The 25590-nt window shown below is 50.4% G+C and overlaps 10 protein-coding genes across 10 annotated transcripts; 3 read left to right on the top strand and 7 right to left on the bottom strand.

Annotated features, from left to right (window-relative positions):
• Window positions 1-3655: 3655 nt before the first annotated feature.
• PtrM4_097460 (uncharacterized protein) lies at window positions 3656-5416 on the bottom strand (the record flags this gene model as incomplete). Its single annotated transcript, XM_001933880.2, has 1 exon — window positions 3656-5416. The coding sequence occupies one exon, from the start codon at window positions 5414-5416 to the stop codon at window positions 3656-3658; it is 1761 nt and encodes a 586-aa protein (XP_001933915.2).
• Window positions 5417-5855: 439 nt separating this feature from the next.
• On the bottom strand, window positions 5856-7086 carry PtrM4_097470 (cell cycle checkpoint protein (Hus1); the record flags this gene model as incomplete). The annotated part of the gene is made up of 6 exons (XM_066107223.1): window positions 5856-5858; window positions 5903-5979; window positions 6028-6781; window positions 6831-6843; window positions 6891-6996; window positions 7044-7086. The coding sequence occupies 6 exons, from the start codon at window positions 7084-7086 to the stop codon at window positions 5856-5858; spliced, it is 996 nt and encodes a 331-aa protein (XP_065962891.1).
• Window positions 7087-7688: 602 nt separating this feature from the next.
• PtrM4_097480 (DUF2339 domain containing protein) lies at window positions 7689-9714 on the bottom strand (the record flags this gene model as incomplete). Its single annotated transcript, XM_066107224.1, has 5 exons — window positions 7689-8787; window positions 8845-8962; window positions 9014-9160; window positions 9211-9466; window positions 9520-9714. 5 exons carry the CDS (start codon window positions 9712-9714, stop codon window positions 7689-7691), a joined length of 1815 nt encoding a protein of 604 aa, XP_065962892.1.
• Window positions 9715-14402: 4688 nt separating this feature from the next.
• On the top strand, window positions 14403-15068 carry PtrM4_097490 (uncharacterized protein; the record flags this gene model as incomplete). Its single annotated transcript, XM_066107225.1, has 1 exon — window positions 14403-15068. One exon carries the CDS (start codon window positions 14403-14405, stop codon window positions 15066-15068), a length of 666 nt encoding a protein of 221 aa, XP_065962893.1.
• A 628-nt stretch (window positions 15069-15696) lies between these two features.
• On the top strand, window positions 15697-16322 carry PtrM4_097500 (uncharacterized protein; the record flags this gene model as incomplete). The annotated part of the gene is made up of 2 exons (XM_001933876.2): window positions 15697-16170; window positions 16224-16322. 2 exons carry the CDS (start codon window positions 15697-15699, stop codon window positions 16320-16322), a joined length of 573 nt encoding a protein of 190 aa, XP_001933911.1.
• Window positions 16323-17080: 758 nt separating this feature from the next.
• On the bottom strand, window positions 17081-17719 carry PtrM4_097510 (Tymo-45kd-70kd domain containing protein; the record flags this gene model as incomplete). Its single annotated transcript, XM_001933875.1, has 1 exon — window positions 17081-17719. One exon carries the CDS (start codon window positions 17717-17719, stop codon window positions 17081-17083), a length of 639 nt encoding a protein of 212 aa, XP_001933910.1.
• A 374-nt stretch (window positions 17720-18093) lies between these two features.
• On the bottom strand, window positions 18094-18636 carry PtrM4_097520 (uncharacterized protein; the record flags this gene model as incomplete). Its single annotated transcript, XM_001933874.2, has 1 exon — window positions 18094-18636. The coding sequence occupies one exon, from the start codon at window positions 18634-18636 to the stop codon at window positions 18094-18096; it is 543 nt and encodes a 180-aa protein (XP_001933909.2).
• An 861-nt stretch (window positions 18637-19497) lies between these two features.
• PtrM4_097530 (uncharacterized protein) lies at window positions 19498-19946 on the bottom strand (the record flags this gene model as incomplete). The annotated part of the gene is made up of 2 exons (XM_066107226.1): window positions 19498-19504; window positions 19603-19946. The coding sequence occupies 2 exons, from the start codon at window positions 19944-19946 to the stop codon at window positions 19498-19500; spliced, it is 351 nt and encodes a 116-aa protein (XP_065962894.1).
• A 919-nt stretch (window positions 19947-20865) lies between these two features.
• Window positions 20866-21906, top strand: PtrM4_097540 (FabG, Dehydrogenase with different specificities (related to short-chain alcohol dehydrogenase); the record flags this gene model as incomplete). The annotated part of the gene is made up of 1 exon (XM_001933872.1): window positions 20866-21906. The coding sequence occupies one exon, from the start codon at window positions 20866-20868 to the stop codon at window positions 21904-21906; it is 1041 nt and encodes a 346-aa protein (XP_001933907.1).
• Window positions 21907-22181: 275 nt separating this feature from the next.
• PtrM4_097550 (Spc97-Spc98 multi-domain protein) lies at window positions 22182-25014 on the bottom strand (the record flags this gene model as incomplete). The annotated part of the gene is made up of 3 exons (XM_066107227.1): window positions 22182-22379; window positions 22503-22601; window positions 22654-25014. The coding sequence occupies 3 exons, from the start codon at window positions 25012-25014 to the stop codon at window positions 22182-22184; spliced, it is 2658 nt and encodes an 885-aa protein (XP_065962895.1).
• Window positions 25015-25590: the final 576 nt, after the last annotated feature.

Raw genomic sequence — 25590 nt, forward strand, 5'->3', positions numbered from 1 at the left:
AATAAGAAATGGGCGTGCGCGGCTGATGAGCCCCGGCCGCTTTTGCTTACATGGAAACATACGGAATCGCGACTCGAGTTGGTGGATTGGTCGGGCTGCGGAAATGCGATTGCAAAGCAGATGGAGGTGGCATCGGTCCTCGTGGTCGGTGATTCACAATCGACAAGATGCCGGTCGGAACGTCGGTCGGTACTTACTTCTCGCGACGACATGTGTGTCTGCCTGCCGCCCAGAGCGACCATATTCCTCTTCCACCACGCTGCATCCTTACTTTCCCCCACGCCATGACGAACGGGTCGCGTACTGTCTTGTACCAGCGCGGTTAGACTTTCCATTGCATGTGCACGGTACAGTCATACAAGCATCATCACGCCCAGCATCTTTTCCTACATCAGATAGCGTACCTGCGCATTCACTCCAAATCGCAACAACCCTCACCGAAAGAATGCATCCAATTCATCGTTTGCGATATGTCGTTCTAGATATGGCAACGAGAATCTCGAGTCAATTATCGCATCGTCGTACTGCTACTCGTCACTCCACTATCTAGCCAACGAGTGCTGTGCCGTACCTCGCTTCAGCGGGGCTGCATTCCGTGGACGAGGCCCTTGCCGTGTCACTAAGTACACTAATGCCTGCAAGCCATGTGCGAGCGCAAACTACTCCGCCGTGACGTTACAACGTACCGTTCCAAACCTGAGGCCGCCCCATGGGCCTGGTTCGTCTGAAGCACCGAATCGAGCAGTCATACTGGCCGAGATTGCTGTTTCCAACCCACCGGGGGGTACAGTCCATGGCGTAGCGTTTGAGCCTTACCCGAACGCCCATATGCCTGCTGCGTCTTCGACTGGGACGCTCGACTCATATGCCCGACCGTTGGTGCCTGGATAATGGGTCGTCCTTCGTATATGCAGCTGTCTCCGACATGTGTAGCCACACTGTGAATGGCTCCGACTACATCGACTATTGAGAGAATGCGCAGTTGACTGTTTTCCAATCAAGGTTAGCTGCCGTTGTGGGATACCAGCTTGATTGGAAACGCCTCCACATCGATATCCTATGATGCAGGAACAGACCTGCTTGTGCACCTGCTGAAAACCGTGGTAACATCAACAACAGGGCTGTGAAGTCATGATTCCCGATGACCATGTGACTCGCGTGGGGAAGCGAGAAACGCTTGTACATCTTACACTACGACTGGGCGATGAGAATGACTACATTCACTCTGGTCGCGCACAGACTTCATTCACACCAATCCAATCAATCTTCGGACAGCGAGCTACGTCGCAAGATTTACCGAAGCCATTGGGCTGCAATAATCCACCTGATACGCCCTATCATTGCAATTGCCTGGGCCCACCGTTCAGCAAAAGGCAACATGTGAGACTTACCCAATACCTCATTCACACCCACTCACGTTGGCTCGGATCCCCGGTCCCCTTCGGCATCGGGAAATGCGCCACGTTAGTGTAACCGGCAAGCTGCCCAGCCCATGAGCGCGAGCCTGTATTACGGGTTCCCGGCACCGTGGTCAAGGATACTCCTCGCCAAAAGAGGCAGTACGGCTGCGAAAGAACCACCCCCGAGGGTGCCTATCTATGGGACGCCGAACGACCTACGATCGGTATCCGGTGCCATGGAAACCGAGGTAAACGAGTGGGTTTATTTCCCAAAGCAGACATGACCTTGGCACCACAAGGCACAAGGCTGTCCTGCAGGCGCACTTTTGATCGTAGATACAAGTTTGCAATATCGCCAAAACATGCTTGACAACGAATCAACGCGATAGGCGCATATCCCATCCCTCGCTATCCCGGATAAATCGGTTCGGTTTCGGTTCCAGCGTCTTGCAAAATAGATCCCAGCGTCCAGGAGAAATAAAATACAACATATCAATAGAACTATGTGTTTTTTGTACGCGCCCGTCTCGCAGCATGTCACTCTCCCGGCGATGATTGACCGACCGTTCGAACAGACTGCAAGGCTCATATTCTGCAGGTCCCGAACATCTAGCCATGTACGAGGGCCCCAAAAATAGGACCACCTTATCCACACCTTACACACATACATCCCACGTGCAAAAATGCATCTGGATGGACAACTTCAAACAAGCGCGACAAGCGCTTGTAGGGCTTATAGGGCTGACTGCGCCATAAGGTCATGTCAGGTTCAAGTCAGCACCTGCACCTGCATTCTCCCAATCCAGCAAGTCCGCCAGCCCCCCTGGTCCGATATGCTTTTTCCATTGGACACACGGTGCTGCAGGGTTAAGGCTCGGCTATGTGGGTATTTTGGGATCTACATGTGTCAGCTGCAGTAGGATTTTTGCCTCTTTGGGTGGTATTTGGGTGCATCTTAGGTTGGGCTGCGGGGATGGAGACCGAAGATGGGTTATTTTAGGGTCATTTTAGATGGACTGATGGATGAGTTTAGCTAGGTTGGGTTTGAGCACGTGATGGGTAGGCGGTAGGATTGGTAACCTAGAGAGAGTGCGTGTGTATACGTGGTCGTTGGGTTTAGACTTGTTTGGATTATTAATCTATGGGGACAATTTTGGTCCATCGTTCTATCTGTTCTCTAAATCTACCTTTTCGCCTTGGAAAGTTTCTGCCTGAATCTCGCATTACTTGGGCGTTTTTGGTCGTACAAAATTTCCATTGCCTTCTCAAAACAGACCATTACATGTCGCCACTAACCTCTGACCACTAACCACCAACCCCCTTCCCCCTCTACCATCTCCATATCCATATCCATCTCCAGTTGCCTTCCTACCTTACTCTCCGGAAAAAATCTGCCTGAAAACGCCCTCCCTCGCACCTACCCCATCGCCCATGACCCATCCCACAGCCTCACCCACCGACCCACCTACCTCTTCTGTACAACAAGCATCCAACCTGAAACCCTCCGCACCCCCAAAATACAAATTTTCAAACACGCGCCACACCTGAACATAGTCATACCTCTTGCACAGCCTCTCATCTACTCTGTCCAGGAAAAGAACAAGAAAAATAAATGATCGGCGTAGGGCTGTACAGGGCGGGTGGTGGTGTTACACAAGGTGGGTGAGAAAAGTAAGCAGGCTGGGTTTGGGCGGGGTTCTGTGTATATGTTATACAGAGTAAACTATAATGGTGGTGGTGGTGGCGAAAAGGAAGAATTGCAGGCAGCTTTGGATGATGGGTGTGGGTATGGGTTAGGGGAGGTAGATTGATGATGATACATACAGGGATGATTAGTGAGCAGGCAAGAGTCATAATCATGAGTTCTTTCGACTCATATTGTATCAAGACTTCTCAATGCCTGTCTGACTTTTACGTGTTACACACTCCAACTCCTCATGGTGCGAGTACTGATTCTGTTCCTCGCATACTCCAACCCTATACATGCATGTATCAAGCACACTGTATGGTAAAACAAGCTAGTTCTCTAATGAAGATGAACATTCTAGTACGCTAGCAGAAACAAGACCATCTACCATATGGGCGTACCTGCGCCTATCCAAGTACGCAAGCACCCTGATGAGGAAGCGTACTATGTTCGAAAGCGAGGCATGTCTTATCACACACGTCTACCACACCCCATTCCCCTCATATCCCTGGTCCATCCCCAATCTCATCCTAACCCTTGCACCCGAAACTCCCGCAGATATCCCCTTCTACTCCCTACCTCCCGGTACCCTCCGTCCTAGATAAACATCGAAAGCCCACCCATCCGCCTCCCCATACCACGGTGCAGACCTAAAGTCCCACCTATCCAGCCCCCTTGGGAAGCTATGCTGATGCAACATCTTCACCCTATTCGCCATTGTATGTAAATGCACACCGTGTTCCCTCGCCACAGCCACCGCGCGTGTGAACCAGGGTGTATCTCTATCCTCAGGTGAGATTTCAGGGGGCGTATAATCTTCGTCGTAAACCGGCCAACCTTTACGTTCAACGTCTGCTAGGCAGATAGCTTCTAGCGGCCGTTTTGGCTCGCCTTCTTCGAGATATCGTCCTGTGACTAAGCCAATCACTGCGTTCTCGAAGCCGACTTTTGCGTTGGGTTCCCAGTGAATATGCCTATCTGCTAGGCCATCCCAGAGAACCAGTACCTCGAGTGTTTTCGGGAGACGCAGGGCGAAGAAACGCTCAAGCCATGCGCCGTCTGTCTCGTCTTCCTTTTTGCCAGTTTCGGCTTCATAGAAAGCATCGAGCTCGGTGTCTTGAGTGTTCATGCAGACCTGTTTCAGGGTTGTGAACTTCTCCAATTCTGCTGGGCGGAAGGCGTGGCAGCGGTAGCCGCGGATGTGTTCGCTATTATCGTGATTGGAGCCAAAGCCGTAGAACATGAGACTTTCCAGTGTGTGATTTTGGTAGTATTCGAGTGGAGTGATAATCATATCTGCGTCTTCGAGGAGAGCAGATCCGGCGCGGAAAGCGCATGATATAAGGGCTGATGGGGCAGCGAATAGGGCGTTGCAGAAAGTTTGGCTGAGTGCGGAACAATTGTCCAGGAAGAGATGTTTGAGGCTAGAGCTCTTGGCGGGAATGATGGTTCCCCAGGGCCTTTGGTCGTATTCTTGTGATACTAGGTCTCTGAAGTATATCTTCTCTATGCTGGGTAATTTGAAGAGATGGGCAAGGATTACGGTGTTGTAGGTTTGTGTGGTGGGATCGTAGACACTGTCCATCCAGGTTTCAGAGATGACTCCGACGGCGATGTTTCGAAGGTTTTGTAGACCGGGGGGCCAAGAGGTTCCTTGGTTTTGGACATGATCAATCAGAAATCCCAGATATCTGATACAGCAAAACCCCATCATCTCGTAACGCGCTGGCATAACAAGCTTGACGTCCTGCAGTCGCGGGCAATTCGCAATCAGGTTAGCTTTCAAGTGAGCATCTCCACCGGCCTCAATATTAGAACGCGCTTCAAAGACGCGAGCGAGCGAAGGGCCAGCCCAGCCTTGTCCTAGTCGTTCCAAATAGTCATCTGTTTCACCTGGGATATATCCCCAGGATATTGGCGACGTATTCGTGTCTTGGTCGATGGGAATATCGAACTTTAGTGACTTCCATTCCCACCAGTGTTTGCGATCATACCAGATCTCCAGTGATCGGACATGCCATGCGAGGATGGGATCACCATAGCCCAATGCGCTTCGAACGAGGGTGGGTACGGTGATGGGATCGATGTCAGACGAGACGCTGTATCTGTCGTGCGCGACATGATGGCGTTCAAGTATGTCTGAGGAATCTGCGAAGATCTTTTTGCAGGTGCAGGCAAAGTCCAAATGTGATGCTGGAGGAATGCGTTCGATTATTTCTTGTATAAGTTCGGTTGCAAAACGGGTGAGAAAACAGGGGCCGTGATGATGCGGTGTGTGAAGCCCCTCCAAGCGGGGAATTGCCGGAGTGTCATCAGAAACACCGCTCATCGTTGACCAAAGACGGTTCGTAGCATATGCGATTAAAAATGCAGTCGGAGTACGTAGTCTCTTTAAATTACTCTAAGCTTTACAGAAAGCGTGAGGCGTCGGGTCTGGATCAGTAGCTAAAGACTAGGCAGCCTGCAGGTGCTTTAGGCTAGTTAGCTCCCAGTTACCGTCTCTTACCTACCGCCTGTCAGTTGCAGCTTCCACCCACACCCACAGTTGGGACAAGGACGGGACCATTTGCGGGGAAGTGGCGATAGACAATGATTCTGATATAATCAGCTTGACGGTCGAACAAAGCATTGTAAATACAAAAGCGTGACAGTTAGCAAATCATCAATTTTATATATTCGAACTTCGCGTGAGTGGTATCTAGAACGTGACTCGTAAAGACGCAAACCGGAAAAGTTATGGCCTATGCGCTATAAGAGCTGATGAAGTACTACTTTCATGTGAGCTGGGCTTCGAGAAGATAACAATCAAACATACCGTAAGAACTGACTCGTCGTCCCCGTTGTCATTGGGGAGGTATACATAAAGAATCAATGCGTGCTCGTGGCAGAAGCCTGCTGCTCATTAGGATCGTGATTGAAGAGATGATGGTGCCCGCTTACACGCAATAACTCTTCCACCCAGTCTGCCTACACTCATGACCTTGCCCCATTCACGTCCATCGATACGGACCGTGGCCCAACCCTCCTCGCTACGTCCATCAGCCGAACCTAGCTGCTTCATACGCGTACTCGGATGTTCTGCGATACCATTTTCACCTCCAGCAACATGGCCAGGATCCAGCTCTGGATTGTTGAGGTCCGTCCATACAGACGATATATTCATGGCATCGGATTTAATGCTCATCTTAAGACAGCCATGCATATTCGCCGACACTTCCAACCGTGTCCTGGAGGCCGCGCTGCTTGATTTTGTATCTGCCAAAGCTATTTTGGTAAACCTGTCGCTGATGCTCTTGAGCTGCATCAGAGGTGGCAGTATGATATGCACGTCTGGTTCTCTACACGCTGGCTCGTGCAAATGTGCTACTGTGTCGGGTGGAAGCACTCGCACGGGTATCTCCTGGGTGACAATAGTCTCGCGGTTGCCCGCACCAAAGTCGTTATCAAATGCTGCATCGAACCCGTCGTCGTTGTTTGCCGTGGCGGCAGGGAATGCGCTATACGTGTTCGAAGACGTGGTGGTAACGATAGTGAGGGCGAGCATAGGCAGATTGTCCTTTTTCGTAAGGCGTATATGAGCCGACGTCGCGTTGAGTGCCGACTTCAAAGCGCGATTAAGGGATGTGAGCGGAACCTCAAGGTTGATGACATTGTTCGCTGCCGACTGCACGCTGATTGTCTCGAAGATTGAGTCCTGCGCTACGTATTAGCCCAGGACTGGAGAGACGATGCGGAAGGCTTACAATTGAGAGAACGCTAAATATGGTTAGATGGTATAAAAAATGAACGTATCTTCAACTCACGCCCATACTTGGGTGCCCTGGTCTGGTATAATAGTGAAGCATACCTGCTCTTCGCTGAGCTTCACCCACGCAAGCGGGCCGAGCGAATTGAGCGACGCAGTGAGCTCTACACCTTGTCAATGATCCAGAATTAGTAGTACAGGATACACATACTCGTAAAGGTTGTGATATTCTGTATTGACGCCTTGAACCGCATCGTGTCTCATCTACCGCTCGCTGCGGGCCAAATATCGCGACGCGTCGAGGAATGTGGAGGGGAAGATGCGCTCGGCCGAACATCATCGAGCGCTCCTGCAGTATAAACTACTCCCTTCCACCAACACCACACATTGCCCTAAAACCAGTAGCCATCATATAAAGCCATATCCCTTAACCATACATGATGCGTGGCCTTGAATTTGGGATGACTGCAATCTGTTCCTGGGGAAGCCGTGATTCAGTGCGCACGCATTAGCACGGGGAATTTATCAAAACATGGTCAAGGTATGCAACTGTATAGCAAACAGAGGTATTCTATGGCATAGGTGCTGCTTGTCTCAAATTTCGTCGTATTCGAGTGAATCTAGCATCGCATGGAAGGAGTATTAGATTATATGAATAGGTGGCCAGGATGGCTTCTAATACTAATAAGCTAATATTTATTGTCGAATGGTATATATAGATAATTGGGGACCCATGAAGGGATGAGTAACGATAAAACGCATGATACAACATGCTATCTAAAGCGCTTAAGGCGCTGAAAATCTACTCCGCACACGATCTATCCAGTGGTGACACAAAGGAAACTTTCAAAGAATGTCAAGATCGGACGCGCGATATCCAATCTCGGGCGCTGAACCGCTTAGGGCTCTCACGTTCGCCTTCACTTTCGCGAAGGTCGCACATTGAAACATGACGCGAGCGTATTATTGTGACCTCGCTTGAGTCTGCTTCGCTCTGGAGACTGGCCCGATGGCCATAATGTCTCTCCCCGCGAGGTTCTTCTGGCTTGGCGCGTGTTTCTGTGGGAGGGCATGTACATCCGGCTATGGGTTGATCTTTGTTGGTGCTGACGCGTTCCATCTCGAAGCTATCAGGAATACTTAGACGTTCTCCATCAATTTCGAGAAAGATCTGGGGTATGGAGTTGTGCTTCTTCTGTACGGTCTCAACTTCCTGGTCGCTGTTGTCGGACTCGACTATGGTCGCAGGATCCCAGATACCCAAACTGCTCTTTCTTTGGAGACCCAAGCCCTTCATGACCGTGTCTACTTCTTGTATGCTAACCCTGGCCTTGCCACTCTTCTCCCTAGCATTGTCCGAATCCGACCCACTATCCGTAAAGTAGGTGTAGCCAGATAGCTGTGACCAATCACTGACCCTGCGCGTACATGTTGTGGATCCGGAGAAGCGTGAAGGTGGGCAGGGCTTGCTGAGTTTACGTGTAGATCGGATAGAAGGTGTCTCAATATCGAACTCGAGGTTGGATTCGTCGTCATAGAAGCGTGTGATGCTACCGTTGCTCTCACCATAGCTAGTATCCTTTTTGCTGTTAGGGAAGTATGCCGTGTTTGGGCGATACACGATAGTTTGACCCGAGTAAGTATAGTTATGGGAGCGCGGATAGCTGGTAACAACGTTATCGACGTCACCGTGGGTTACGTGCACGACGCTGCCAGCTACAGGTCCGGAAATGATACCGACACGGGGGCCAGGGGTTGAGGCTGGGGCTGGGGCTACAGGTCTGCTGATAACTTTACCCAGAGGCAGTAAAGTTGGTAAGTTGACCGCTATTATAGTTGATAGGACTTCGACGAGGCCCCAAGTAATGTATGATAGGTTGAAGTTGTTGCGGTAGCCTATGTCAACCCAGGACGTGAGTACCAAGTTGGTTTGGATGACGGCCGCAGTGCATGCACTGTAATAGTCAGCTAAATGCACGAATCACGATTGTTCTGCGATGCGAAAAGCTTACAATAGTCCGAGGCAGACTGATATCAAAAGATATAGCTCAGTCCAGATTTTGAACTTTGATCCAATGGCATTTGCCAGAGCAAATATTAGTAACAGTATGCTGGTGATTGCATTGATCACTGGAAAGACAGTTAGAAGAAGCTTGAGCATTGGATAGTGCTGATACTCACAATGGTTGGCCAGGGCCCAGTCCTCCGACTGACTTAGTGACATGCATTTCGCTTTGTCTCCATACGAAGAATCCCATGCTGCTGCGAGAGGAAGGCAGTGAACGAGTACCGATATGAACCATTCAAGGCTTTGCCAGAACACAAGCACTGGGTGTGTTAGTTCATCTGAGTATATTGCGTACCTTGGACAGGCTTACATATGAATCCAATGAGCACAACACCTCGGCTGATGTGCAAATAAGGATGGCATCTGGCGTTAGTTATAGACATGAGACTGAAAGCAGCAGACAGCTTAACAAAGCCCAGCCCAAGGATGTGAAAGGACTTCAAAGCCCATATCCATGGACCCAGCTTCAGTGTGTTACCTTCAGACGAAGATGATTCGGCATATTGCTTCCCAACTCCTAGCTCTACAGCGCCGGTAAAGGTCACGAAGATGCCAATTGAGCAGAGCTATCACAGTATTAGTTGCGAGAGTCTCACATCAATAAAGAAGATCAACTTACAGTTGCCAGGAGCATGAAACCATCGTCGGCTCCGAAGGAGCGCAGGAGCTTTGCGCGAGTGAAGAGGCGTAGCGAATAAATCAAAAGAGCGAATAGGACCAATGTGACAACAATTGCAAGATAGATAGGGCCCCGGTCGTAGACTAGCGAGGGCAGAGACGCAGCGAAACGAGTGACACTGCCATCGGCATCCATGGCAAGCTGAGACTACAGTATGTCTTGATGTTTCCTCGACGAACTCATGCAACTCGGCCAGAAGGGCGAAGAAGACGGGCTATGAAACGACAAATGTTCGAAGAGAAGAAAGGAGCGTGATATGGAAAGGTGATAGAAGGTCCGGGATGATTAGAAGAGGGCGTCCTGTGTAACTACATGAACATGGCGTTGAGCCGCAGTGCCACCGCTCATGCATGGCACACGGCTCCTCGCCGGAATAGATACGGTGATCTTGGAGCATCACCTGCACTGTGCGGGTCCAACCCAGCTGTCATTGCGAGCATGTAAGGTACGCGAGCGGGGAAGGCTATGCCGTGATACTACATTTGGATTCGTCATTTAGCTGCAGGGCTGCTAGTCTCTTCTGATACCGCCTGGGCACTCTAGTGATGATGTTTTTTTGCTTGATCAGGGTTGGTTCATGGCCTTCGCTTTCTTGATCTTAGCGATAAAGTGCTTTTTTTCAGGGTGTGGTTATCTTCCCCACCAGCACTGTCAAGATACTACTGATCTACTCCTTGGAAAGCAATTCTCCAGTACAAATTATGACCGATAGATATGCCGGCAGTCGGCTCCCGTGAGCTAGCTGATACAGCTGTCATGGTACTGTCGCGTGGAGAAGGCCTCAACTCATTCGGGTGCACGTGTCTTTCTCCATATGTACAACGTCAATAACAACTTCACAAGCTGGTGGCTTATGTCTTCGAGCAAGGGTAACGCTGGACTGCATATTGGAGAAGGTTATGGAAAAAAGGATTGGTAGTTGCAAAGACTGTTGCGCAGGGGCGTAATCCTCTTCTCCTGGGTAGTGCATATAAAGACCGGATTTTGGTCGAGAGGGGCTGAGTACACTATTGTTTTTCCCTTGATATTCCGATTAGCGAACAGACATTGCGGATCAACGCCACTGCGATTTTCGATAGGCAGGGAATCCGTAGAACGGTGACCTATGGGATGAAATACGAGGTCGCCCGCTCACGCATCAAGTTAAATCGTGCCTATCTGGTGCGTACTCGCAAGTGCTGATGCCTGCATATTAGCGGGATGAAACGCGCTTCTCAAAAAGCAAGACAGTGTTGAGTGGTGGTTATGGAGCTAAGGAGGAGGGAGGCTTGGACGACGGTCGCGGGGAGGTTCCAGCGACGTGCCGGTCTTGGCACGCTAATCTGGCTCAACAGCACCCTCCCATAAGCACAGTACCACTTCTGCTACAAACCATCGCGAAGCTAACTTTATCATCCCGTGTCCGACACCTCCAGACCAACCCTCGGTACCCTTTCATAAACATCATCGTCAAGCACCGATCTGTGCCTGGGGCCGAACGCTCCCGTGATCGACGATTCCGACTGCCCCGTATGCGCCGCGTCTCTGTTCAGTTCTCGGTCATCGCCGTCGAAGAGACCGCCTCGAGATGACTATGGCGGAATTCGTGTGACTGTGGAGAAACACCATAGTCACACAGACTATTATGGGAAATTACGAGCAATGGGTACAGCCGGGCCATGCTTCAACGAATCTACGGTATTTCAGAGAATCAAAAAAGTATCTTATACACGGCGGTCTGGACTGTGGCTAGGCGACAATTGCAAATCTTCTTCCAATCGTGCTTGTCGTTACTCCTTCCTCTGAAAGGTCTATCAACCGCGCTTTTCGACCCAGATGGCGACTACTGCAATTACTACCGATTCCGTGAGCCGCCCTGCGTCGGGCCAGTACATGATTACACCAAGACTATGCCTTGGTGCATCTTTTTCGGCTTCTCGGCTTCTTCCGCCACGTTGCCGGGCGCGACACATGCAATTCCAGTCTCCGTTCGTCCCCGGTAACCGTCGCCATGATGACCGGAACATGTCGCTGGTTGAATAAGACTTAGCATGCAAGCCTGCTAGCTTTGAGACTAGACTCGGGATGTGCAGCCTTCATCTGTCGAAACCGATTACAGTCCGGAGCGTTAACAGCCGTTGGCGAGGACAGGTTGCAAGTTAACCCGAAAGGTCTATCAGACCTACTGTATCACTCCATTTGCGACTGATTCCATTAAGAGTAGGGCTATTCAGATACAAACAAACCCGCGAGCTCAATTAGTGGGTAGCCACGTGTCTTCAAACTGGTCATAGCAAAATAGCAGATCGCCCGGCTGTTTTCAACGATTGGAGTTCGGCAAAAACTCCCGTGCAACTACTTGTTCTAGCCGTTACTAAGGAAATTGTCCCAACAGTATACATCGGATTCTGAGATCAACATACCATGGCCATTGATTTGGTAGACAACCTCTACCGGATGCCCACTGATTGCGAAATTCCAAGGTAACTGAAGCTTCATCTAGAGACGTACCTTGGGCCATGAAATCTCCTAAAGTGAACAAGGGGAACCGATTTTAGTCCAACTCAACAACAGTATAGGAAAATGGCTGGCTGGTAGCGGTCAGAGCTACTAGAGGCTCGAGATGGGAGCCGAGCTCTGGTTTGGGTGTTGAAAAACTAACTTCCATGGCATTCTTGCATGCTCTTCTAATTTCGCATACCCTGCCATACATGGGCTTCTCAAACCGCATTGTATATTGCTACTTCCGCATATAAGACACCGTGCGAGTGAGATGGTTTTTCAAGACCGGCAGGACCCAGCCTCTCCATCTCCATCAGTGCAGTAAGACTATATTTATAGTTTGACAGGAGTGTTTTACTTGGTACACAGGGTGTAGCAGCCGCGCGTGCAGTGATGATCCCAAACCTTCGCCTGGCCTGAGTTCGCTATGGTTCACTTAGCGTTCAATCATGATTCAGGAATAACCCTATGGTCACCTCGAAATATGGCGTCGCAACAGTCCTATTCATTTTCCCCGTCGCGGCTTAGTTTTCCAGTAGACGCGATATCTGGAAGCGCTTGGTTCTGCCTGCATGCTTGTAGCATTAGGTACGTAACGGGAATGGTGTACTGATCATCGCAGACAAGTGTACCCGCAGACCTTGGGGGCTATGCTGGCGGCATTATCATGTTAGCAGGAAAAGCAACTGTGAGATCGGATCCACTGGTTTCCGTGATGGGGAGTTCCGCATTGCATTCAAGCGGATTTGCTTCCCCGCGTCATATAAGACCCACGAAAAAGAGTTCAAGCTTTTTATGTAAGCTTCTGACGCTCACGAACTCCCTTTAGAGATCAACCAATCGACTGATCTAAATATCCAACTTTTGTCAAGCTTTCCGGTGTTCTGTTGAGTTGATGCCACTGACATCCATCTCACAGCATGACAACTCTGTCATCACCAGTCGTTCCACTGCTATTGAGCGGACTATTGCAGGGTGTGGTTTACTAAATTGAGAAAGGACGACTCTGTCCTCATCAATGCGACCAGATCTGCTCAAATCAGCAGCCCTTACTTGAATGGTAATACATTCATTGTTGACTGTACTAGCCGAAGGTTGGTAGGTGTACTACCGCCACCTCTGCACAATAACCGTCAAAACTCCGATTAACTACCATGAAGAAGTCCAGTGTGTCTCTAAATCGCAATTGTTGCCACGATCCGTGAGTAAGCGAATTTGTGAAACTGTTATATCGCGCATTGAGATATCCAGATTCTTAGCACTCTGCAACAACCCATGACTGAACGGCAGGATGCATCCACCTACAAGTAGAACTCAATTAATCCTCCCATTCCGCAAGTAAAAGCGTCACGATGCCATGCCCCCACTCTGAGATTATCGGTTCAACCAAATGCAATGCTTAAGCCCCACCATCAAACCCCCTCACTAGCAAAAAATCTGTCCGACATGACCCCACCCCACCAACCCATCTCTCACCCCTCCAAAGCCAGCACCGCCTTCCAATTCATTTCAACTTATCTACATATACCTATCATTTCCAATTTCTTTCATCATTACTAAGCAACGGCCTAATGGCCCAATGGCAAGGCGCTTGACTACGATCACATCGAAATCAAGAGATTCCAGGTTGTAAGTTCAACCCTTCAATGCCTTGCATTCGAATCCCGACTAACACTCTTCCCAGCGACCCCTGGTTAGGTCAGCAATATTTTCAGCATCGGTGGTTTAGTGGTAAAATTAGCCGTTGCCATTCCAGTTTCGGCTAGCCCCGGGTTCGGTAAGTTCAGAGCATTCTGAGAGACAGTGAGCAGTTGAACTAACAGTTGAAAAGATTCCCGGCCGATGCAACTTGCAACATTCTTTTTTTTTGCGAGAGGGGAGGGAGAAGGGGAAAGAAGATAGGATAGACGCTTTTTTTGTAGCAAGGTAGGTAGGTGATATAGTATGTCTTATTGCTGTAGCTTTATGCTATGCGTATAATAGGCTTTAAGGCCCTTCTTTGTGACTATAAGTCTAAGTTGTACATTGTAGGCTGTGAAGGTATATACGCATGCTTGAATGACAGGTATCCCTGCCCCTCTCTCATCCTCACTTGATAATCATTGTGGCCGCTTGGGTGATGTTGCTGTTGTCATGAAGTGCTACTCACCGGTGAATGTCGATTTCTCATCCTCATGTGCTTGCGCATTCACCGACGATAGCTTAACAACGGAAGGAAGCAAAAGAATAAGTTGGCGGACCCAAATCCTGTGATCCTACACCACACTACTTCTTTCACGCAATACACAGCCATCGCCAAAAAAACTCCTTTTGTAAGTCCTCTCCATCAGCAGAAGACCGCCATGAGAGCTCTGGATAGCTCTCGTGTTCTTTCCACGGGCGTAGCATACGGCAGCCACTACCTCGTCACAGAAAATGGTGTCTTGGATGCATCTTCATTACCATGGCTCCTGGCTCCTACAACCAAAGCTATTTCCATCGCAACAGCAATGTCAGCCTCTATAACTCAAGCAGACCAGACACCGGGTGACCACGTCACAACCGCGTTGAGAAAAAATGGACCCAAAGAAGCCAATTCCTGCGCGCAAGCCTTTGACGGCCAAGGAGACTCACGAAGTGAGAGCAATCATTTTCGACGTCATAGTTCGAACTCATCATGGCAGACACTGCAAAACTTGGGCTTCACCAACCCCCTGCGCACCGTCAACAACAGTACAAGAGATGAGGGCGAGCTCATTTCAGACATGACACCGACAGACGCCAATGTCGGCAAGCCCACTTCGATCAGGGAAAGCATTGCTACGGCCATGAGCTCCATGCACCTGCCCGGGCCCAAGCCCAAGCGCTCGGCGTCCAACGAGCTTCTGAAGATTGACGACCTTGAGAACTACCAGCAAGCATGTACCGAGTACAAGCAGGCACTGAAAGAGGGTTGGAGCAAGGAGCGACTGTTGGCGCTGGTTGATGCCTGGCAGAAGATTGACGGGGGAGGAGGCCGCAAAGGATAGGTGGGCTAGAGCTCACTCACCTACGGGATTTGAAGGTAAGAAAAATGTCTTTGAACTTCCAGTATATCAATGTGCAGGTTGGCTAACAGTAATAGGGTGGTCTGCTTTGACATGTTTGCGTTTGTCGCGAGACGATGCGATGAACGTTCGGCGAGGCTGCGTCGATACCCACGATACCCACGATACCCTCAGACGCGCTGGAGAAGCCTAAAAGTTTTTGTTTACTGGAATCGTGCCGCAATCAACTGCATTGGAAATTAGGGAGGAGAAAGGCGTTGCTGAGCAAGGCTGGGAGCATTGCAAAAAGCAAAAATCATGTCATGTATTTGAGCGCAACAGCGCGAGACCAGAATACAAAAGCAGAGGCGATAAGCTGAATAATCGCAAACCTGGAAACCCGATGGAAAGAAGGGCCGAAGTGATGAACGTTATGATGTGCCTTATGACGATCAGGAACGCGGACAAGGATTTTGGCGTAATTCGGTCGCCCCTACGTCATCGCTCTGCAACCTAACATAACACAGCTGGTTCTTACTCTACCTCACACCACCAACACAAGCCATTGAAACTCTGCACAACACTCCAACTTTACCCATTCACATCTAAAACTTCTCACATTCAAATCACAATGGGTTGGTTCAGCTCCACAGAAAAGTCCGCTGCGGCGACTCACCCCGTCAACCTCGACGTCACAAAAGAATACGGTTCAGCAGCCGAGCAAGACCGCTACGGCCAGCATTTCGCCTCCTCCACCGATGCCATCCGCCGCGGCATCGACAAAGGTGTCGACAAGATCCAGAACGCAGCCAAGACCGCCGGCTCTGGTGCTGAGCAGGACCGCTACAGCGAGCACCTCAGCATTGGCGACCGTGGCTACAATGCCTTGAAGGCCGCTGCCATGTACAAGGGTGATGGCGCAGAGCAAGACCGATACAACAGCCACTTTAGCCCAGCTCTACACAGCATCGACGCCTTCAAGGCCATCAAGGCAGCAGGAAGCGTTGCCGCAAACGGAGAGAAGAACGCTAGCTGGTATGGATTGGGATACGATGGTCAGCAAAGGGCTAAGCTCTTGGCTGGAGGTGGCATGGGTGCTGAGCAGGTAAGTCAATCTTCCATCACAGCGACACAAGGACCATGTTGACAATGTTGTAGGACCGCCTAGGACAGCACTTTTCCTTGAGCAAGGACGCTGTTGCCAACGCCGCGCAGAGAGTACAAGACGGTGCAAGGGATGTACTTCACGGAAGATAGGATGACGTTGTAATATGATAGTTGAATGGAAGTGGATGAGCCTCAGATTATGAGGCTGATGATATGTACAACACTGAGATTGTATCAAAACAAAAAACATTCACGAGACAGAATTTTCGATTCATGTCTTTGCAGCAGTAACATACAAGTCAATCCCAGAGACTGTCATGTTGTCATAATCGTATGAACACTCGTCAACTTGACGATGAAGAGAAACATGATGTCGGACCGGATATGTGTTTGTCCTAGCGTCATGAGGCGGGATCCCATTCGACGTCAACAGTGGGCCATCACTGAGTCACTTCTCACTTATTCCCTCGTTAATAGCGTTGCGGTGTTTGATTAGTGACGTAAAATTCAAGTAAGGCAGGACGGAGGATTTGCTAAGGTAAGATGAGTCGTTGGAACTCTTTTCTTTATATACTTATGTTGGCTTCAGGGTTCGTCAAGATGTATCTGTACTATACATGACCGGTCGCTTAGCCATTCAAGACGGCAGGAAGTAAGTCATACTACGCCAGTAATGAAACCCAACTGCAGGACACCAAACTACCATCCCCTCTCCTTGCACTCTCATCATGAAGTCCCTGTATATAGGCAAATTCCCCATTTCCAGCATTCTCTCTCACTCCACACCTACGCTCTTCACTCTTTGCTCCACTCAACCCTCGACATCTCCTTCCACCAACCCACTCGTCACCAATGTCTATACCCTAAATGCGCCTCTCTAGCCAGATTAGCAAACTATCTCTTATACTTTACATCCTCCCTTCATCCTGTGTAGCACCGGGGTGCAACATACCATCATTACCATGCAGCTTCCGGTAAGTAGCCATGCGGCCTGTAGCCGTAGCTAGAGAAGGAAAGTCGTCATTTTCGAAGTTGATCTTGGATACAGACGCTCCAGTAGAGAAGATCTTGGCCTCGGCGGGCTTCTCTTTAAACGGAGTCTGGTACCCAGGATTCGTGGTACGGCCGGTGCGGCGACCCATGGGCGGCGCGACATGGAAGGGAGGAACGTTGAGTTGGGCATTTGTGGGACGGTGGCCTGGGGGTGCGAGTTGTCGCATCGTGGGGAGAAGAGGTTGGTACGGGGGAGTTTCTGGGCGCTCCATGGGAGGAGAGAAGGGTGCGCGAGGTGAAGATGGGCGAGAGACGTTTGAAGAGGCCAAAGTGCTTCGAATGAAATACTGGATGCAGACGAACCAGAGGACGATGAAGAGCATGGAGGCTATGACGATAAGGTTGTGCTGGCCCTTGGGATCTAGGAACCAGTACTCAAAGAGCGTGCCGTGGAAGACGTCGTAGAAGCGATCTGCGAGCTCGTTGAGCGTGGTGCCGACGTAGACTTCTAGCGGGCTTGCCTCGTGGTATCGTGGGGGCGTCCAGATGGCCATATTGGTGGCATGTGTCGGGAGTTTGTGGACAGTATGTGGGTGACTGGGGTGGTGGGTTGAGTAGAAAAGAGTCGGCGCACTTGGTTAAGAAAGAGAGGAAGAAAGAGAGGAAGAAAGAGAGGAAGAAAGAGAGGAAGAAAGGTAGGCAGTGTTTGTGTTCCTATTTACACTAGCGTCGCGTGAACTGACGGGTGTTTCTAGTACCCCTCCCACATGGTCCCTGGGGTGGTAGAGTGAAAGAATAGCGCCTAGGCTGCCGCCAATCCAAACCAATTATTAGACATGGCAAAAGTCATCCAGACATAGATACAACAATTCGCCCTACAAGTCCTAGCAGCTCCCTGTACCACGCGTCTCAGTAATTCTCCGTCCATCTAAGCACCCTCAGGTTTCCCAAAGTTGGTATCAATCGTGACACTACCCTTGTACAAGCTGTCCTCTGGAAAATCCCACAGGTTCCTCCTAATTCTCGGCTGTTCCGCCACCTTAACTTTTGGTGCAAATATCGGACAAGGTTCCTTACCCAGAGCGCGCCACTTTGCTTCTACTATGTCAATTCCCATGCCTGGGGGGTATTGCGATGGCACCTTCTGGTGGTGGGTGGAAGCAATGACATTGGGCGGTAGTGGACGTCGTGTGGTGTTGCGTTTGCGTTTACGCAGGCGTAAGAGTGGAATGACTGTGAGGAAGATGAAGAAGATGAGGGCGTGTGTGAGGTATGGGTAGGTGGTGTAGAAATCAGATAGAGCTTTTGTGATGGTGGTCTTCTGCTCTTCGTATGCATCATGTGCTTTGTCGAAAGAGAACAAGTTTTGGAAGAAACTGGACTCATTTTCCACATGCGAGTCTTCGGAGAGGCGCAAAAGTCGTGCTGCTTTTTCCAATTCCTCAAATTGGTTCCTGATACGCTCCTCCATTCCCGCGGTTGTGGGGCAAGTTGATGAAGTAGGGGAGTGAGAGGTAACGGAGGTGAAATGTATGAGACTGCGCGTGAGAGCAGTAGATATATCAACTGGTGGTTATTCTAACCGAGAACGTTCATGAACGCGCTTACACTGACGAATGAAACGCTAACTCTTTTGGGTATCTGTAGAGTCCAGTATCGCACTAGTGGTGAAACTCTGGAACTATACGTTCTGAATCACTCTAGAACATGCAAGTCACTGAAATCACCTCAGCAACAGCCAGATATCACAGAACCTACACAAGAGTTTTCCAAAACACCCTCTTCTTCTCCCTCGTCAAGGTCGCGCTGCTCACGCAGGCCGTGATCTTCGCCATCGCGCTTGTCAAGCAAGAGGTGCATGGTGGCCAACGCCGGCACCGGTCGACGGGAGGGTAATGTGGCGCTGTTGTGCCGTTGTCAGACGATAAGGAGACAATTCGTTGGGTTGCGGAGGAGGCGTAAGAGTTGTTGTGACATTTGATCCGACATCGTTTTGTTCGACTCGCGTTCCGCCTTCCGTCTGCCATCTTTTCTTCTTTGTTGTAGTTCCTACCACATACATGGCTTCTGCAATTGAATGTTCTTTTAGTAACCTGTATCTCTATTTGTCTCTGCGTGACATACAAGTTTGAGAGGCCTTTGTTTAACAGAGTATCCCACTCCATTGCCTTCCCACGCTCAACGTCCTTGTTTTCTTGGATCTGGCGCGTAAATCTTTGTCCCTTGAGGCAACTTCCTCCTCCGCTCCTCCGTCCCTGTCATACTAACATCCTGCATGCCCGTCGTCAAACTCGACACCAAACCAGATGATCGGCGCCTTACCAACCCCTTCTCATTCCCTATAGTCGTACTATCCTGCCTCACCAGACCACGGACCCTCGTCTCACCACCCCGAGTCGGCGCGTGCGATCCCTCCGGTACATCTAAGCCCTCGTACCTCTTCCGCAACTCCACAAGGCTCAACTCCATTTGTCCGATGATTTGCTTTTCTTCGTGCATCACTTCGCAGAGTTCTTCCCATACGCTTTGTATTTCGGGGGAAAGCGGTGTGCGCTGGGATGGTGGCGGTGCCGGAAATAGAGGTAAGAACTCTGGTTGTGGGTGTAGGAAGACTTCGGGTGAGGGGGGTCCTTCCACATGCGTGTAGAGGCCGATGCCGGTAACGTAGGGGGTTGTGCCAGGTGGGACGTGGCGCTTGAAGGCGTTTATGAGGTCGCCGTTCATGCGGTGTTTGCGGACGGCGGCTACATCGGGTGGGATGGTGTTGTTGGAGGATGTCATTTTGACTGTGTGGGAAGTGTGTGTTCTGGTGTGGGTTAGTCTTTGTGGTTGCGTGTGATAAGTCACGGATCGAAAATGTGAAAGAGTGAGAATTGCATAAATTGCAGTGAAAAAGTAGATAATCAGAAGACGACAACCAAAAGGGAAACCCCGATCATACTGGCCTCTCCTCTTGCCAATAGTGCTCATGCTCACCTGTGTGCTGCTCCTTCGCAGAGAACTTTGTCATGCACTTCTCACATATTCAATGCTACAGAAAACGTACTTTCTGAATAGGAATGCGCAAAGTGATGACCTTGCAGTTCCAATCCTCAATTTCAGTGTGCGCCTACAAACAACGTGTCGTAGTAACAGCTGTCGCGCGTGTCGTATCGATAAGCTCCACTACTAACTATCCCCAATCGGCACTAGCTCCTATCATCCCCGCTACCTACTAATCCGCCATATCCAGACCACCACCATCCATCATCAACGCGTCATGTCTAAATACACAACATGTCGATCCGGTCTCGCTCCCGATCGAACTCCACAGTCTCAGGAACGCCGCTTTCTGGGACGGGAACCCTAAAAGTGCTGACATCAAGGTAAAATGGCATTGGCTGCTTTGTCCAAAAAGCAAACGTCACTGTGGACATGTGGTTGCATATCCATCGTACCCCCATGACCTTGGATCTGAGTAATCGGTAGCTACTTCTGCTTCTGTACAGTGACATAGGCCAATTAGTTGTTAGGTCCAGATATGCAGTCTTTACGGTTATTTAGGTGTGCGAGTTCCCTTCGTTCTTGTTGCTTTGTTAACGCTTCTTGTCTCCGTCTGTCTCAATCTTCATTATCATCTCTACGAAGTTACTCCTCCTCCCCTGACAAGACAAACACCGACCGCCTCAAAGGCCCCGTCTCAACCCCCTCCTCTTCAACCATGCAAACAGTCAAGAACACAATCGCCGAAAACCTCGGCAAAATCGTTTCAAACGCTCATGACCTCGCCCCAGCAGACCAGCGATTTTCTCTCGAAGAAACCCCTGACCTAACGGGCAAAGTAGCCGTCGTAACAGGTGGCTCCGAGGGCATTGGCTACGGATGCACGCACACCCTCCTCTCCCACAATGTCTCCAAACTCTTCATCCTCTCCCTCTCCTCCGACATCGCCACTTCAGCCATCGACGCGATAAAATCTGAAATGGGCGAGGAAAAAGCCTCGCGCGTAAAATGGATCCACTGCGACATCTCCGACTGGGCCGCCGTTGCAAAAACAGCGTCTGAAATCGCGAGCAAAACAGACCGCCTCGACATCCTCATCAACAACGCCGCCCGAGGCATAATGACATACCAACTCGCCTCCAACGGCGTAGACCTGCACATGGCGCTCAACCACATGGGCCACGTAGTTCTAACATCGCACCTCCTGCCCCTCTTGAAGAAGACCTCTGAAAAAGGAGACAAAGTCCGCATCGTGCAACTCGGTTCAAACGCGCATGAAAACGCGCCCAAAGACACAAAATTCGCTTCCCTAGAGGAATTGAACCAGGATCTAGGTCCCATGGCACAATACGGTCGTACCAAACTCGCAACTATCCTCTACGCTAAATACCTAGCCCGCCACCTCTCGTCCTCGCACCCGAATATCCTGAGCAATGCGACACATCCCGGTTTCGTCGAGACGCGACAAAGCGTCGATTTGATCCACGAGGCGTATCCGCTCGGGGGTTATGCGATGAGTGTGGGTATGGCGCCGTTTAAGAAGACGCAGTTTGAAGGCGCTGTTAGCACGGTTTTCGCGGCGACCAAGACGGAGGGGAGTGGGCAGTATATTTGTCCGCCGGCGATTGTGGAGAAGGGGAGTGAGCTTGCGAATGATGAGAAGCTGGGTGAGCAGTTGATGGAGTTGACGACGAGGATTGTGAGGGAGAAGACGAAGAGTGAGAGTGAGGCTAAGGGGTGTCCATTTAAGACTTATTAGGTAGAATAGATGGTGTAGACTTGATTTGATCATAGAGTAGTATCGGTTCGATTTTGGGTTCAACCACTACCTCCTTGATACAATGAGAAGAAGAAGAATAAAAAACTTTACTGAGTCATAATTCATGTCATTCCGAAAAAATGACTATGGTATCGCTCAAACAGCGCCTTACAGAACCATCAAACCCCCAAATACTAGACCAACCAAACACACAAAGTTAAAAAAAGGCCTCCCAACCTCCACCACCTCTTCACTACTACCCCCAAATCACAGTCCTAAACAACACCCTCCATACCCATGGGCACCTGAAACCCACTCAACCCCTCGCCCGCACTCGTCAACCTCGCACACAAACTCAAGAAAACCACAGTCTCAGTCGCCGCCAAATAATTCAACGTATCCAGCAAAATCTTAAGATGCCGTGTAAAGTTCTCCTCGTACTTGGCCAGCATGTCAAACATTTTGTCTACGCGCTGGGGGTCGTAGACAAAGTGCGTGGTGGGGCGGTGGGTTGCTGATAGGAGGGCTGGGACGGGGGCTGATGGTTTCGAGGAGGAGGATTTGGAGGGGGGTGGAGGGGCGAAGGAGGCGTTTACTTGGGCGACGAGGTCTGGATCGCCGGTTACGAGGTAGCGGGAGAGAGAGTAGGTGAAGGAGGCGAACATGCTGCATGTTGACATTATTTTGTTGTTGATCTAGGTAGGTGTTAGTGTGGGGAGTGGGTGGATGAGTGTTGCGGGGACTTACTCGGAGCAGCTTACTGTTAGTAAGCATGCACTCTTTCAAACAAGTAGCAAGAAAGTCAACGTGGTCTTGCATTAGTTCGTCCACTGTTCGCTTCACTTGGGGAGCGGTGCCTTCTTCCTCTGCCGTCTTTGCTCGGCCTTTTGTGTCTTGCTTCTCCTCACTTATGCGCGACATCAATGATGTCCAATTGGGCTCAATGACTTCCGAGGTGCAGTAGTATGTGAGTTGTTGTACGAAGACGAGCATACGGGCGCGAAGTGTCCAGGCTCGGCGTTTCCACTGTTCGATACGCGGGTTCTTTGAGCGATGTTTCCAGGCTGCGTTCTTGCCTTGTTCGCCCCAGCACTTTGCGAGATCGGTCTCGAGGTGTTTCAGGCTGAGTAGGTATCGGAATAACAGCTGATATCGGGTGAGTGTGACTCTGCTGACTACGAGTGACAGCGGGAACGGCATCGCATAGTCGAAAACTAGCGCTTGGTAACCGGTAATGTTAGTATCGTCGGTAATGGGCGCTGAGTTTGCGGGGGTGTATGTGGATAGACCAGCAGTCGCGGCATCTTGATCAAGACCCTGGACATTGACAATCTTCATGAGCCAATTCGTAAGTCCAGTGTCATTGATTTGAACCTTGATATCCTCCTTGTATGGATCTTCTACAGCGACTGATCCAGCGTGACGAGTGGCGAGATCGAGCAGAGATTGCAGCTTGCCGACATTAACGTGCTTCGCTGGCTTCTTAAGCTCGAGCTCGCTCATTTCGAGGAAGTATGTGAAAAAATCGGATCGATCGAGGAAGAAGTAGTGCTTTAGCGAGCGTAACCGAGCGGGTAGTTGGTGTGTTGTCAGTAGCAGGTTGAGGAGCGAGGAGTTTGCGTAGGCGTATGAGGCATTGACATTGTCCAAGAAGCGTGGGTCATCGAAGCTTGTTGGCGCATCCTGCACAACTTTGCTAACGTCGACGCCGCCGCACTCGCGAACCACGTTAAGGTATTTCCCCGCTAAAAGGACTTTGTCTTTGACTGCTTCGAGCTGTGGTGGTACAAGCGCATCGCGTATGGTATATCTCTTCTCCCAGTACTCATCAGTATAGTCTTGGTCTAACCGTTCGCGCTTGATACTCCTTTGCTCTTTAATGAGGAACTCGGAATGTGGGTCCTTTATTCCTCCGTGATGTAGCCACTCGTTCAACATAGCCATGTACGGTCTGCTAGCTTCTCGGAGTAACGTGGTCAGTAATGTCCGCGCTGCAGGATCGCCTGACATTGACGATAGTCGCTTGGTGATGAGTCCCAGCACGCTGCCACCCTTGCATAGCTTCTTGGTTGTGTTTCCACCCTCCCGCAGCGATTCCAGAATGTTTTCGAAGTCGTTGCTGTCGTCGTCGGCGGAATCCTCATCTTTCTCATCCTCCAAGATGCCGTTCGCCTTCAGCAGTTCAATCCCTGTCGTATAGAGCTGGAAAAGCATATGACTCGTTTGTTTGGTGTGTAGGTTCAGTACGTGGAGGGTAAAGGAGTCGTTTGTCAGCAGCTGGTGCTCGAGTTGGGCAACAAGTGTAAGGTAATCCTTTAGTAACCGGCGTACCGCAGCGCACAAAGAATGGTTCACCGCACCGTACTCTTCCCTGCTCAGAACCTCAACACAGGTCTCTATAGCTATGTAGTGTGTGGCCGTCTTCAGCATCGATTTGGTCAGGTCTCTCAGACTAGGATCCAAGCCTGGCATCAGCCGAAACTGTGGCCCGACCAAGCGCTCTTTCTCTTCATGTGGATTGTAAACATCGCTGAATCGAATGTACTGTCCCTCAAAGCCCATAAACACGAACAAGAGATCCTCCAATATGGCCCTCTCCTGGGCCTCTAATGACAGTTGTGCGAGTGGTGTAGGTTGCAGCGACACGGGAGCAGTAGAGGCTAGAGGAGGAATAGAGATGCGGGTAGCGAGTGGGGCGGTCGTGTGTGGTATTAGAGAGGCTTGGGGCTCCCATGGCGGCTGGGGTTCCTGCTCCGACTTTTGCGAGGCGGCGCTCCGAGACGGTCTCTCAATGTCTCGCGCTTGTTTCTCGGCGCGGGTTCGAGCATTCCGACTCTCACTCGAATGCTTCAACGGACTCCTCGTGCGCCGTGTCTCCGTCTCGCGCTCCCGCACCTCTTTCTTCTCAGTGCGCCGCTCACCTGAGCCGGCTTGAGGTGCGCGCATAGAGGCCGACTTTGTCCTCGCATGCGGTGCTGTTGTGGTGCTGCGACGGTCGATTTCCTCGCCAGAAGCGACGCGGGGTCGCGAAGTCGTGTGGTTGGCATTGACAGAGCGGCGATCAGCTGTGGACAGCGACTTCATTGGCGGCACGGTACGGGAGGACATGTTGGCGAGGAAGGCACTCCATGGAGCCCGAGCACGTAGTTGTTGATAGTCGTTGCGCTGGGCCCATGTTTGGGCTGCAGTAGCCGTGTTGATCGGGGTCCCGCTTTCCTACGCGTCAATTCACGCTAGCCATAACCGATTCCATGACGCAGGCAGCCGGTTGAACCACCACTACACTGGGTTTTGGTATCGCGCAAGTTGGTCATCACGGTGGTGGCGGGTGACATACCAGTATGTCAGGTATTTCACGTCACCCGGATGACTACACTCTTTTCACTGCTTCAGCTTTCCTTGCAGTTCATCCTCACCACTCAACGTATCTGGCGTATACAGTGGCATTTTTACACCAGCATGTAAAGTATTTCATGTCACCCAGGTGGCTAAACTCTTTCTACTGTATCAGCTTCCCTTGCAAATCTTCCTCACTACTCATACTTCTACTCAGCGTATCTGGCGTATATAGTGGCTGTTATACACTAGTATGTTAAGTATTTCATGCCACCCGGGCGACTACATTCTTTCCGTTGTATCAACTTTCCTTGCAAATCCTCCTGAATATATGTATTTCATGTGAAG

This window comes from Pyrenophora tritici-repentis, chromosome 4, assembly GCF_003171515.1.
Source record: "Pyrenophora tritici-repentis strain M4 chromosome 4, whole genome shotgun sequence".
Classification (NCBI taxonomy): domain Eukaryota; kingdom Fungi; phylum Ascomycota; class Dothideomycetes; order Pleosporales; family Pleosporaceae; genus Pyrenophora; species Pyrenophora tritici-repentis.